The sequence below is a fragment of the Jaculus jaculus genome, chromosome 2, assembly GCF_020740685.1.
Source record: "Jaculus jaculus isolate mJacJac1 chromosome 2, mJacJac1.mat.Y.cur, whole genome shotgun sequence".
In the NCBI taxonomy this organism is placed as follows: Eukaryota; Metazoa; Chordata; class Mammalia; order Rodentia; family Dipodidae; genus Jaculus; species Jaculus jaculus.
This window is the reverse complement of record NC_059103.1, coordinates 3508931-3522829: the sequence shown is the minus strand read 5'-3', so window position 1 is coordinate 3522829 and position 13899 is coordinate 3508931. Positions and strand designations below refer to the sequence as shown.

General features: G+C 58.7%; 1 protein-coding gene across 1 annotated transcript in view; it reads left to right on the top strand.

Annotated features, from left to right (window-relative positions):
• Tnrc18 (trinucleotide repeat containing 18) overlaps positions 1 to 13130 on the top strand; it is a 109736-nt gene extending 96606 nt beyond the window's left edge. Inside the window, 11 exon segments of the mRNA XM_045143406.1 lie at positions 434 to 562; positions 1068 to 1209; positions 1610 to 1727; positions 2074 to 2149; positions 2260 to 2368; positions 3079 to 3195; positions 5314 to 5481; positions 5824 to 7184; positions 10686 to 10922; positions 11126 to 11200; positions 11595 to 13130. Of these exon segments, the coding sequence (XP_044999341.1) occupies positions 434 to 562; positions 1068 to 1209; positions 1610 to 1727; positions 2074 to 2149; positions 2260 to 2368; positions 3079 to 3195; positions 5314 to 5481; positions 5824 to 7184; positions 10686 to 10922; positions 11126 to 11200; positions 11595 to 11801 (2739 nt within the window). The 3' untranslated portion in view covers positions 11802 to 13130.
• Positions 13131 to 13899: the final 769 nt, after the last annotated feature.

The window sequence follows — 13899 nt, the reverse complement described above, 5'->3', positions numbered from 1 at the left end:
AAAGCACACGTGTATAAATATGTACATGGGGCCTGAGAGGTGGCTCAGTAGATAAAGCCCTTGTCGTGCAGGTGTGAATACATGAGTGTGTAAACCACTACACAACACCCATATTACAAGCTCAATGGAAGCCAGGCGTGGTGGTGCACACCTTTAATCCCAGCAGAGGTAGGATCGCCATGAGTTCAAGGCCACCCTGAGACTCCATAGTGAATTCCAGGTTAGCCTGAGCTACAGTGAGACCTACGTCAAAAACCAAAAATCAAAAAAGAGCACGTGGATGGAGCAAGGCATTTGAGGCATGGAGTGCCAGGAGTATAGGTCCCTGGGCAGAGCTAGCTAAGGGGAAGACAGGATTGAGGTGCTTGGCCCCTCCCCAGCTCTGGGAGGCCCGTGCCCCTCTGAGGCCTGCACTCTTTGCTTCCTTCTGTAGAAGAAGAAGGGGAAGGAAACCGGGTCAGCAGCCACACTGCCCCCTGAGGCCAGGGCCTCTCATACTGGCTCCCTCGCGACGTCCAAGAGGAGCAAGGCCAAGGCCAAAGGGAAGGACGTAAAGAGAGAGGTAGGTTTTGCAGCGGGCGCGCGAGTTGAAGCCAGCCGGCGCTAGGTCCAGGCCCAGGTGTGGGAGGCCACACCTAGGGTGCCTGAGGCGGGCACGGCAGACCCCAAAGGCTTGTGTGTGCCACTGTTTGTCCCCCACCTCGACTTCCTACACTCACTGCTCTAACCAGGCCCTGATGTCTGTGGGCCAGGGACACCCGAGTCACTCCCACGAGGCAGTCGAGTAGCTCAGTGCTGGGTCTAACCTGGGTGTGCATTCCTTATGGCGGCTAATGCTCCCTGAGCAGGATGTTTGCCCTGAAACTCACCGTGCATACCTGCAGATGTTAAGGGGCAAACGATGAACATGAGGAGAGTACTGAGCTCAGGACCGAAGCTCGAGCCGCGGTGCTTGTGGCAGGTGCTCCTGCAGACTGACCTTGTCTCTGGGTTTCCAAGGAGGGTCACCAGTGTGGCAGAACCGCACACCATGCCCTAAGCTGCCAGTCTGTTGTGCTCTGTCCCAGAACCGGGGGAAAGGAGGGGCTGTGAGCAAGCTGATGGAGTGCATGGCCGCCGAGGAGGACTTCGAACCCAGCCAGGACTCGAGCTTCTCTGAAGACGAGCACCTGCCCCGCAGCGGGGCCGCAGAGCGACCCCTGACCCCGGGTGAGAGGCCACAGCGCTGTGTGGAGACCGAGGGGTCTAACTAGGTCCAAGCTGAGGCCTGAGACTCAGGCAGGGGCACGGCGTGTGCCGAGGCTCTGGCCTGGTCAGCTTGTGGTGGCAGTGTGGTAGAGGGTAGCACGGCAGCTTTGGGCCCGGGAAGAGGCCCAGGCTGGTATCCCCATTGTCACTGAACCCTGGCATCAGTGACACAAACAGCCATCCCAGGCTGGCAGAGAATATGCTGGAGGGTGGTGGGCTGTGTGGGGACCCTTGCGAGGTCAGATTGACATGTGCCCTGCTGGCCTAGCTGGGAACCCCGCAGCCTCTGTTCCTAGCGGTGACTTAGAGGTGGTGCCCCCCCCCCCCGGCTCTGCCTGGTCTGACTCCTCGCCCCCTGCAGCCCCCCGCTCTTGTATCATCGACAAAGACGAGCTGAAAGACGGCTTGCGTGTGCTCATCCCCATGGACGACAAGCTGCTGTACGCGGGGCACGTGCAGACGGTGCACTCGCCCGACATGTGAGTGGGCACGGGGGCTGACCTGGCTGAGGGTCCCACGCCTGGATCGGATCCTGAGCTGCCCTGTGTGCCTTTTCTGCCCTTTCTGAGCTGGGAGAGCAAGGTGTAGGGGCCCTGGGGAGTCCACAAGACCAACACATAAGGTAGACCCTGCAGCCCCGAGTCTTGTAAGTGTGGACACCGAGTCCTGCAAGGAGTAGAGCTTGCCCCATATTTTTATAGCTTCAATAGACTTCCAGATCTTGGAACCACAGCCCTGGACCAGGAGGCAGAGTTGATGGATGGGTGGGAGGGGCTGGGAAGTCCCTGAACACCGCTTCCTCACGTGGTTGCCTCACTCTTGTAGATACCGGGTGGTGGTGGAGGGTGAGCGCGGGAACCGACCCCACATCTACTGCCTGGAGCAGCTGCTGCAGGAGGCGGTGAGTGGGGAACGGGAGGTGGCCCTAAAGGCCCATGGGGAGAGGTTCCAAGGCTGTGGACACAGCCTAGCTCCTGTCACTGCATGATGCTCAATCCTGTGTTCTCCCAGATCATCGATGTAAGGCCGGCCTCCACACGCTTCCTCCCCCAAGGGACCAGGATCGCAGCCTACTGGAGCCAGCAATACCGCTGCCTCTATCCAGGCACCGTGGTCCGAGGTGAGATGTCCCCTTCTCCAGTTTGCCTGTATTCCGGTGAGTCCGTAGGGGTTTATTTAGTCAATGAAACCAGTTCCTGAGTGGCTTAATTGTAAAACTTACAGACTCTTCACAGCAAGCTAGGGCCTTGCAGTGCGCCTGCACCTAAGTGCTGTTCATGGTGAGATGTGCTACTCCGTGTTTGCAAATCCGAGCCTCACTCCTGCTGGCTGTACGCCAGTCCTGGAAAGGTGTTTGAACTGTTTGAACCACTTGCACAGATCCTGTCACTGGAGTGTGTCTTGCTGTCCAGGTTTTCCCATGTCAGATGTGGGGTGACCAACTTGCTCACATGGTTTTGTTGCAGCCACTGCAGTTGAGTCCAGTGGGCCGGGCCGGCTGTGAGCTCATCCCTGAGGCTAAGGAGTGAGGTCGCCTTCCTTTCACACATGGAACAAGTGTATTAGACGTTGCCTTGCTATAACAAAACATCTGACAGAAGCAACTTCCAGGAGGGAAGGACTTGACTTACTGTCTGAGAGAGCACATTACCCCGGGTCTAGAACCCCACATCCAGCTAGAAATGAGAGCTTGGCCCTGTGTGGCTCCTGCACCCATGTCTGCCCCACTGTGCATAGAGCCCGGTGTCCCCAGACCGTGCCTTTGTGATCCAGGCAGTAGCCCCCCCTTACCCCCTTATCCATGCCCCCCTAACCTCCCCTTCCCCACAGGGCTGCTGGACCTGGAGGATGACGGCGACTTGATCACTGTGGAGTTTGACGATGGGGACACAGGCAGGATCCCCCTCTCACACATCCGCCTCCTGCCGCCCGACTATAAGATCCAGTGTGAGTGACGAGCCGCTGCGCGGGATGCTGTTGATCCCTGTGGCCCGCAGTCCAGGCCCGGCCTGGTCCCCAGCAGTAGTCACTGCCCATTGACCATCCCCCTACCCCCAGCCCCTCACTGGGGGATTCTAGGCAGGAGCTCTACCACTGAGCCGCGCCCCCAGCCCCTCACTGGGGGATTCTAGGCAGGAGCTCTACCACTGAGCCACACCCCCAGCCCCTCACTGGGGGATTCTAGGCAGGAGCTCTACCACTGAGCCACAGCCCAGCCCCTCACTGGGGGATTCTAGGCAGGAGCTCTACCACTGAGCCGCGCCCCCAGCCCCTCACTGGGGGATTCTAGGCAGGAGCTCTACCACTGAGCCACACCCCCAGCCCCTCACTGGGGGATTCTAGGCAGGAGCTCTACCACTGAGCCACAGCCCAGCCCCTCACTGGGGGATTCTAGGCAGGAGCTTTACCACTGAGCCACGCCCCCAGCCCCTCACTGGGGGATTCTAGGCAGGAGCTCTACCACTGAGCCACGCCCCCAGCCCCTCACTGGGGGATTCTAGGCAGGAGCTCTACCACTGAGCCGCGCCCCCAGCCCCTCACTGGGGGATTCTAGGCAGGAGCTCTACCACTGAGCCGCGCCCCCAGCCCCTCACTGGGGGATTCTAGGCAGGAGCTCTACCACTGAGCCGCGCCCCCAGCCCCTCACTGGGGGATTCTAGGCAGGAGCTCTACCACTGAGCCACACCCCCAGCCCCTCACTGGGGGATTCTAGGCAGGAGCTCTACCACTGAGCCACGCCCCCAGCCCCTCACTGGGAGATTCTGGGCAGGAGCTCTACCGCTGAGCCACGCCCCCAGCCCCTCACTGGGGGATTCTAGGCAGGAGCTCTACCACTGAGCCACATCCCCAGCCCCTCACTGGAGGATCCTAGGCAGGAGCTCTACCACTGAGCCACACCCCAGCCCCTCACTGGGGATTCTAGGCAGGAGCTCTACCACTGAGCCACGCCCCCAGCCCCTCACTGGGGGATTCTAGGCAGGAGCTCTACCACTGAGCCACATCCCCAGCCCCTCACTGGGGGATTCTAGGCAGGAGCTCTACCACTGAGCCACACCCCAGCCCCTCACTGAAGGATTCTAGGCAGGAGCTCTACCACTGAGCCACGCCCCCAGCCCCTCACTGGGGGATTCTAGGCAGGAGCTCTACCACTGAGCCACGCCCCCAGCCCCTCACTGGGGGATTCTGGGCAGGAGCTCTACCACTGAGCCACGCCCCCAGCCCCTCACTGGGGGATTCTAGGCAGGAGCTCTACCACTGAGCCACATCCCCAGCCCCTCACTGGAGGATTCTAGGCAGGAGCTCTACCACTGAGCCACGCCCCCAGCCCCTCACTGGGGGATTCTGGGCAGGAGCTCTACCACTGAGCCACGCCCCCAGCCCCTCACTGGGGGATTCTGGGCAGGAGCTCTACAGCTGAGCCAGGCCCCAGCCCCTTACGGGATTCTACGCAAACGTTCTACCACTCTACCCAAGCCAGCTCTGCTATTCAGACCATTGGAAACAGCAAAAATAGTATGTGGGGCTGAGGAGTGGGGGATCTCTGGGCTCCAGATGGTTTTCATGACCCTTGAGGGCAGACCTCCCTGGCGGCCCAGGAAGGAGTATTGTTGGTGATGGTTCCTAGCTGTGTATGGTCACAGTAATGCTAAAGACTTACATCAGCCCCTGGGGTCTCTCACCAGAGATACACCTGAGGCTCAGTGATGCTGACAGGTCCCGGGTGCCACTCCTCTCATCGGAGCAGGATTTAGCCCCACATGGCCAGCTTCTAGGGGTTGTCAATCTTAGTTCCCCAAGTAGATCATACTAAGCAAGTTCAGAGCCGGGTGTGGTGGTAGCATGCCTTTAATCCTGGCACTGGAGAGAGGTAGGAATGCCATGAGCTTGAGGCCGCTCAGAGACTACAGAGTGAATTCCAAGTGAGCCTGGGCTAACTTAGTCATCGACCCTATAGACCCTGCCAGGAGCCTGTGTGCAACCCTCTCGACGCCCAGCAGCTGCACAGCGTCCCTGTGACAAGCTGCGATGAGGAAGCCCTGAGCCACCACGCACTTCCCCTTGCAGGTGCCGAGCCATCCCCCGCTCTCCTGGTGCCCAGTGCCAAGCGCCGCAGCCGTAAGGCCAGTAAAGATACTGGAGAAAGCAAAGAGGGGTCGGCGCCTGTGTCCGAAGAGACCCCAGGAGGCAAAGCACGAGGGCGCGGGCGGAAACCCAGTGCCAAGGCCAAGGGTGGTAAGTTTGCCCAGGCCTGGGCAGTTGTAGGAAATCCAAAGCTGGGGCTCAAGGAAGCCCCCCCCCCCACCTCTTCCGCCACAAGTAATCAGCTCCCACCTTGTGAGAAGCCTGCAGTACTGGGCGGTTGGCAGGTTAGAAACAGGCCAAGGGGAAGCAAGCTGAGCTCACATTCCGTCTGGGTATTTCATTTGGCAATCCAGAGATGAGTGACGAGGGCCCCCTGGGGTTGACGTTGGCTCTCTGTCCCTGAGACCCCGTCTGCAGGGTCAGGACTCCAACCAGGGCTTTTCAATGGGGATCCCCCACCCATTAGCCTCCATTTTTTGTTGTCTTCTTCAGACAGAGCTGCTGTCCTGGAAGAGGGGTCCCCCACAGGTGAAGTCCCCAGCGCCCCCTTGGCCCTGGAGCCCACCAGTACGCCCAGTTCCAAGAAGAATGCCACAGAACCTGTGGACAAGCGGGCCAAGGCCCCCAAGGCTCGCTCGGCCCCCCCACAGCCCAACCCCACGCCAGCCGCCTTCGCCAGCTGCTCGGCTCCCGAGCCCTTCGGGGAGCTGCCGGCTCCCTCCACAGCCCCCCTCATCAGCATGGCTGCCACCCGCCCCAAGCCCAAGAAAGCTCGAGCCACTGAGGGGTCGGGCTCTAAGGGCCCTCGAAGGCCAGGGGAGGAGGCTGAGCTGCTTGTCAAACTGGACCATGAGGGGGTCATGTCCCCCAAAAGCAAGAAGGCCAAAGAGGCCCTGCTCCTGCGGGAAGACCCAGGGCCTGGGAGCTGGCCGGAGCCCGCGGGGCTGCTGACCCTGGGCAGCTACCCTCCGGCAGCAGGCAGTGCAGAGCCCAAGGCAGCCTGGCCGAAAGCCCTGGAAGGTGACCTCCCCCAGGAGCCCGGGCCGGGGCTCCCGCTAGAGGACCCTGGGAATCCCAAGAGCCCGGACAAGACCCAGGCTGAGCAGGACGGGGCTGAGGAGTCCGAGACCAGCAGCAGCAGCGGCAGCAGCAGCAGCAGCAGCAGTAGCAGCAGCAGCAGCAGCAGCGGCTCTGAGACGGAAGGGGAGGAGGATACGGAGAAGAACGGGGAGGATGGCCGCGGCACGGAGGGCCGCACCTGCAGTGCTACCAGCTCCAGGGCCTCCTCCCCGGCCTCCTCCTCTTCCTCCTCCTCTTCCTCTTCCTCCTCTTCTTCCTCTTCTTCTTCCTCCTCTTCCTCTTCGTCGTCGTCCTCTTCGTCGTCCTCTTCATCCTCCTCTTCATCCTCCTCTTCCTCCTCTTCCTCCTCTTCCTCATCTTCCTCCTCCTCTTCCTCTACCACAGACGAGGACTCCTCTTGCAGCTCCGATGACGAGACGGCCCCCACACCTGCCCCTGCCCCTGCCGCTGGCCCCTCCACCCAGCCAGCCTTGCCCACCAAGGTGTCCAAGCCACCCAGTAAGGCGCGTTCCTCCACCCACTCCCCGGGCAAGAAGGCGCCCGCCGCCCAGCCGCCGCCCCAGCCGCCGCCCCAGCCCCCGCAGCCTCTGCAGCCCAAGGCCCAGGCTGGGGCTGGGGCCAAGAGCCGACCCAAGAAGAGGGAGGGCGTGCACCTGCCCACCACCAAGGAGCTGGCCAAGCGGCAGCGCCTGCCCTCCGTGGAGAACCGGCCCAAGATCGCCGCCTTCCTCCCTGCCCGGCAGCTTTGGAAGTGGTTCGGCAAGCCCACCCAGGTAAACCCGCAACCGGGAGCCTGCAGGAGGGGAGGGGAAGTGAGTTGTCCCCAAGGGACCGGTGTGTACTGCAGAGCTCAAGGCGCTCCTGGCCTGTTCCCAGGGCCCAGAACTGTCCTCTGTGGGGCGAAAGGGTCTTTCAGACTCCCTCAGCAGTCAGCTTGCCTTTTGTTGTTGTTGCTACTGCCCCCTCCCCCCCCACATAAGGTTTCACTCTAGCCCAGGCTGACCTGGAATTCACTATGTAGTCTTAGGGTGGCCTTGAACTCACGGCGGTCCTCTTGCCTCTGCTTCCTGAGTGCTGGGGTTAAAGGCGTGCACCACCACGCCCGGCTCAGGCTCGTGTCTTTGAATGCTTGGCCCCCAGCTGTAGCACTGTGTGGGAGTTTGTTGGAAGCTGAGGAGAGAGGGCCCTGGCTAGAGAAAGTGAGACAGTAGGAGAGGTTTTGGAGGATGCACCGTCACCGGCGGCTTCCTGTCTTGCTCTCTGCCCATGGTCACGTCATGGCAAGTGAACAGTTTGGCTCTGCTACTCACGGCCACTGCCGGACGCGGCCACTGCCGTGATGTTCTGCCTGAGCTCATGGGCTAAGTGACCGTGGACTGCACTCTCCAAAACTATGAGCCAAAATCAGCCCCCCTCTTTGTCAAGTATTTGGTCAAAGAGGAGAAAATGAACTAACACAGATGCATGTTTCATATGCATGCGGTATGTAGGAATACAAGTGAATGAATTCACAAGGCATACATGTACATATCTGCCCCTGCAATCGCATGTACTCACAATACAGTGTCCATAGTACAAATTCATGACGTGCAGCGCACATGGGACATGAAAACACAGACACTGTTTAGTGGGGTAGAGACTCTGGAAGCTTCCACGTGAAGAATGGTAACAGCCGTTATAGTTAGCAATCTATCCCACGCCTCTGGGCAGAAAACCAGTGTGTCCGCCAGCTTTCCCTCACTGTAGGGAAACTCACCTGAGGTATAATCAGCTTAGAGAGTGAAAGTTTATTTTAGCTTGTGCGTGGTTTTAGAGGTTGCAGTCTTTGATCAGATGGACCCGTTACTTTAAGCCTCTGCTGGGGAGCTGGAGGGCTGTTGTGGGGAGTACATGAAACAAACCGCTTACCTCATGGCCAGTGGAGGAGGGAGAGAGAGAGAAAGTATGGGTGCACTAGGTCTTACTGTTGAGGGAAACAAACTCCAGACGCATGCACCACCTTGTGCCTCTGGCTTCATGTGGGTACTGGGGATTGAACCCAGGCCACCAGGCTTTGCAAACAAGCGTCTTTAACTGCTGAGCCATCTCTGGAAGTGGTTCAGCGAGCCCATCCAGGTAAACCCCAGAAAGGGAGCCTGAGGGAGGGGAGGGGTCCCCAAGTGACTGGTGGAACCTTGTGCATGTGCATGTGGCTAATGTGGGTCCTGGGGAATCGAGCCTCAAACTAGGTTCCTTAGGCTTCAAAGGCAAGCACTTAACCACTAAGCCATCTCTTCAGACCTGGAACGTTTTTCAAGGACTGATTCTTAACCAGGGCAGGTTTAAGAGTTTTGGGATTGCCAAGGGACAGGCTGGGGGAGAGTCTCTGACCACCCTCTCCTCCAAGCTTGGGAGCTCCTGCTGTTGTGAGGACCGCACCACCGCGCCCCCCCGCCCCGGCCTCAGTGAGGCTGGGAAGTGAGGTCATGGCAGTGTCTATGACTGGATCATTTATTGGGATCTCGCGCTCTCTCATTTTTAGTGCTGGGGATGGAATCCAGCATTTCACATATGCTGGACTTGGCATTTAGCCACCAAACCCATTTTCTGTCCCCAGGAGCAGCCTTTTAGGGCTCTCCCTTTGCCCTAGGGGCTAGCTGGAAGTCCCTAAAGTGGGGGGCACTCCAGGCTGCCTTGAAAGCAAGGGGGGTGAGGGGAATTATCTGAAGTGCTGGTGATACTGCCCCTTGGGTTCCAGCCCTGCTGCCCCGGGCCTCCCCACCCCAAGGACACAGCCATCACCTGACATCACAGCCCCGGGATTGCAGGACGTGGTAGCTCACACCTGCAGTCGCAGCATTCAGGAGATTAAGGCCAGATGATTGCTGCAGGCCAGCCTGGGTGCTCGTGGGCTGGGGACGTAGCTGTCTCTTCTTAGCACACGCGGAGCTCTGTGTCCTGTCCCCTGCGCTGCACACGCCAGGCATAGTAGTGTATGTCTGTAAGCCTGGCAGTTCTGAGTTAGGGGCTGGAGGCTTAGGAGTTCAAGGTCATCCTCAGCTACGTAGTGGTGGCGCATGCCTTTAATCCCAGCACTTGGGAGGTAGAGGTGGGAGGATCGCTGAGAATTTGAGGCCATCCTGAGACTACATAGTAAATTCCAGGTCAGCCTGAGCTAGAGCGAGACTCTACCTCCAAAAAAACAGAGAAGAAAACAAAAAGCCAAAAAAAACCAAGCCCCCATGCATGGGTGCTAGCTGCAGGCCAAGGGGCTTCTTACCCCTGGGAAGCCCACCATGAACTCCAGGTTCTCATGGGGGCTTCGAAGCTCAGGGCCTTTAACCCTGGGGTGGCAGCTTGTGAACTAAGGACAGGCCCACGGTCCCCACGCTGCCCAGCAGCCATTTCTGGTCCACCCCCCTCGCCTTAGCAACTGCCTTCGCAGGTACTCAGCCCGCCCGGCGTGGGCTCTGAACCCACGCGCTGTGTGACAGGCCAGGTGGTGGGACTCGGCCTCCCGCCCCCCCTCGGAGCTGGAGATGACCCGGCCTCACAGGGTGGTGGCAGGTCCCAGTGCGGGGCTGGGAGAGTGCTGGCCCTGCCTGGCCTACGGGGTGTGGGGACAGCATCGGGGTCTCTGCCTGTTCTGGTGGGGTGTGGGTGTCACGGGCTATAAGGCCCAGGACGTCTCCCTGAGCTGTAGAGTCCTCCCCTCAAATAAAGCCCCTCTTGTACTTTGTATGTCAACGAGGGCAGGTACGGCAGTCAGTTTCTGTTGCTGTGACAAAACACCTGAGCTAATCGAGTTGTAAAGAGGGAAGGTTTGTTTTTGCTCATAATTTCATAGATTTCAGTCGATGATGGTCAGTCAGCTGGCCCCGTTGCTTGGGCCTGTGGTGAGACAGAACTCGATGGATGGCAGGAGCAGGTGGCAGAGCAAAGTTGCTCTTCGTGGACTCCAGGAAGTGTGTGTGTGTGTGGGGGGGTCCAGGGTCCAGGGCCCAGGGTCCCAATATCCCCTTCAAGAACTCTACCAGCCACCTAGACCTACTTCCACTAAGCATTGCCTCCGAAAGTCCCACCGCCTTCCAGCAGCACCAGCGCCACCAGCTGGTAGCAATCGAGCCTTTCATGCACAGACCTCTGGAAACCCTCCAGACTCAAACTCTGCCAAGGGGCTTCCCACCCTTCCGCTGCCACCCCTTTGCTGAGTCTCTGAGGCTGGCAGAGGGTGCCTTAGGCCCAGGGATGAGGGTTCCGGGCCTGCCTGGTCCTTGACTGGTCGTCTCCTGCAGCGGCGGGGCATGAAAGGCAAGGCTCGCAAGCTCTTCTACAAGGCTATCGTGCGTGGCAAGGAGATGATCCGCATAGGGGACTGTGCCGTGTTCCTGTCGGCTGGCCGCCCCAACCTGCCCTACATCGGCCGCATCCAGAGCATGTGGGAGTCTTGGGGTAACAACATGGTGGTGCGGGTCAAATGGTTCTACCACCCAGAGGAAACCAGCCCCGGCAAGCAGTTCCATGAGGGCCAAGTGAGTCTCCCCCTGCTGGGAACAGAAACCTGGGCCCCATGTGGGGTTCTCTCAGGGTGGGCATCTGGGTGCTGGGGAGCAGCTGCCCCATGCGTGGGGAGGTTGAGACTTAGGGCCTCACGTAGTCTACCTGGGGTCCCATATGGGAGTAAAGCAGGCCCAGACTCCCCCTCGGCCCCTTACCTGTCTCCCCTCTCCCTCAGCACTGGGACCAGAAGTCTGGGCGCAGCCTCCCCCCAGCCCTGCGGGCCTCCAGCCAGAGAAAGGACTTCATGGAGGTAGGAGCGTGGCTACGGGCTGAGGTAGCCCTTCTGTGGGCGCCGTGCTCAAGGCTCTGCCTCATAAGGCTTCTCCCCTGTGCCTCTGCAACTTAGAGCTGCCCTGGCTCCCAGTCTCCGCCCCTCCTGATGCCCACATCTGTGGCTCTGCCCCCTTGGCCTCTGGGCCTTCCGGTTTCTTCCTTGCTGTCCTTTTGTCCCTCGGGCCTCTGTCTCCTCATCTCCCTCCCTCTCTGTCTCCAGCTCTTAGTCTCCACCTCTTGATCTCTCTTTGTATGCTGTCTCTCCCCATCTCTGTCTCTGGGTCTCTGCCCTTATGACATCCTTGGGTCCCCTCTAGTCTCAGAGGGGCCCTGTTGATCGGTTGCTGGTGCCTGGCACCGTGCCCCCACAGCGTGCCCTGTACCAGTCCTCCCATGTGGACGAGAACGACGTGCAGACGGTGTCCCACAAGTGCCTGGTGGTGGGTCTGGAGCAGTACGAGCAGATGCTGAAGACCAAGAGGTACCAGGACAGCGAGGGCCTGTACTACCTCGCGGGCACCTACGAGCCCACCACGGGCATGATCTTCTCCACGGATGGTGTGCCCGTGCTCTGCTGAGCACTGCCCACCTGCCCGCCGGATTGTGTCCCAAGGACCTAAAGGAACCCCTCACCACCACTGCCATGGCGCGGGACCACGTGTGTTGTGTGCATGCCAGTGTGCCCGTGGGCACGTGCATGTGGCCAGGTGTGTGTGTGTGAATGCCCCGGGCGAGTGAGCGTGTACATGTGTGTGCCCGTATGCATGCACGTGTGTGCACACATGTGCACACGCCTCCCCCGTCGCCCCTGACACAGGGGCTCCATTCGGCTATTGGGCTCTGGCTCTGCTGTCCCCTCGGAGTTGCCTGAGCCGGCGACAGGCCCCCACCTCCCCCAGCACCTTGTGCACGCTTGTCCAGGCCGCCCTTTGGGCTCTGGCCTGTGCAGACCGTGATGGTGTGGGGAGAGTTGGAAGGAACCAGACAGATGCTCGCCCTGCCCTGCGGTCCAGCCACCTCCGGGCCCAGCATGGAGCCCAGCCATGGCCTCCCCCCACAGGTTGGGCGGACCCCAATGCCAGCCAGCCTCACTGACCACCCCAGGCATTCATCCAAGCACCCACCATGCCTGGCCTCCACCCTCTCAGGACAGCCTGGACTTGGGGAATGAGCCGGGGCCAGGGGTTGAAGGGGAGGGGAGGTGGTCTAGGAACATCACCAGGCACCCAGTGGCCCTCCCCCCACCCAGACCCTCACACTACAGAAAACCCCAATGGTGCTGATACCCGCGCCCACGCCTGGCCACGCCCAGCCCCTCTGCCAGGAGGCGGCAGCATGGTTAGCCTGTACAGTTTTATTGTACTACCAAGACTCACCCGCCCCTGTATCATATGCCTTTAAATGGAGTCAACTTTTTAATTATATATATAAAGATAAATATATATAAATATATATAAATATAAACTTTTTAAAACTGTGAAAAAAATAGCTAAGAAATTATAAAAAACACATTCTGACGTGCAGAATATTATTTTTTATTTCCTGTTAGATTGTGAGTGTCTAGCACCCGGCTTCACGGCCCCCCAATCCTCTGCACCCCCACCCTGCCCATGTGTACTGTATGCACCCCCCGAGATGGAGAAAGAGAGAGAGAGAGATGGAGGGGAACCGAGCCTGGCCCCAGCTCGGCCCAAAAAGCACTTAGCCAGCCCCCCATGCCTGCCGGCCCCCGTGGGCCAGTGGGCTATGAGCAGACAATCCAGAAGGAAGGAAAAGCCAGTCTTCGGTTTTGTTTTTTTTTTGGGGGGGAATGTTTTCCTGTTTTTTTTTTTCTTTTTAAGTTTCTTTTGGAATTTTGTTTGTTGGCAAATTCTGTGTGATCTTTTTCATAAAAAAAAAAAAAAAGAAAAAAAGAAAAAAGAAAAAGATTTAATTGGAAAAGTACCTTGGCTTGGAGTGGTTTATTCCAGAGGTGTGAGGGCGGAGTCAGTCTTGGCAAGTTAGAGGTTTCAGAGGTGCAGGGAGGGGGGGCCGCGCTGTCTTCCAGCCAGCATACAAAACTGAGCCCTGCCCTGCGGTCCAGCCACCTCCAGGCCCAGCATGGAGCCCAGCCATGGCCTCCACCCTGGTGAGCCAGGCATGGAGACAGGTTGGAGGATCATTGAGAGTTCAAGGCCACCCTGAGACTACACAGTGAATTCCAGGTCAGCCTGGGCTAGAGAGAGACCCTACCTCAAAATAAATTAAATAAATAAATAAATAAATAAATAAATAAATAAATAAAAATAAAAATGTCAAGGTGTTCAATGGCAGTAGTCATGTGCCAGGCACTCAGTATCCCATACAGTATTGGGCATGGAGACAGGTTATGTCCAGAATTTCGGAAGGTTCTTAAAGCCAGGGCAGGCTGTCTCCTTTTCCCTTCCTTTCGAGAGCTGAGCTGGGCATAGTGACTCAACATTTGAAAACCCAGCATTTGGGAGACAGAAGCAGGAATATTGCTTCAAGTTCAAACTGTCTGGTCTATATAACAAGTTACAGGCCGGTCAGTGAGACCCTCTCTCAAAAATACCCACAAGCCGGGCGTGGTGGCGCACGCCTTTAATCCCAGCACTCGGGAGGCAGAGGTAGGAGGATCGCTGTGAGTTCGAGGCCACCCTGAGACTCCATAGTGAA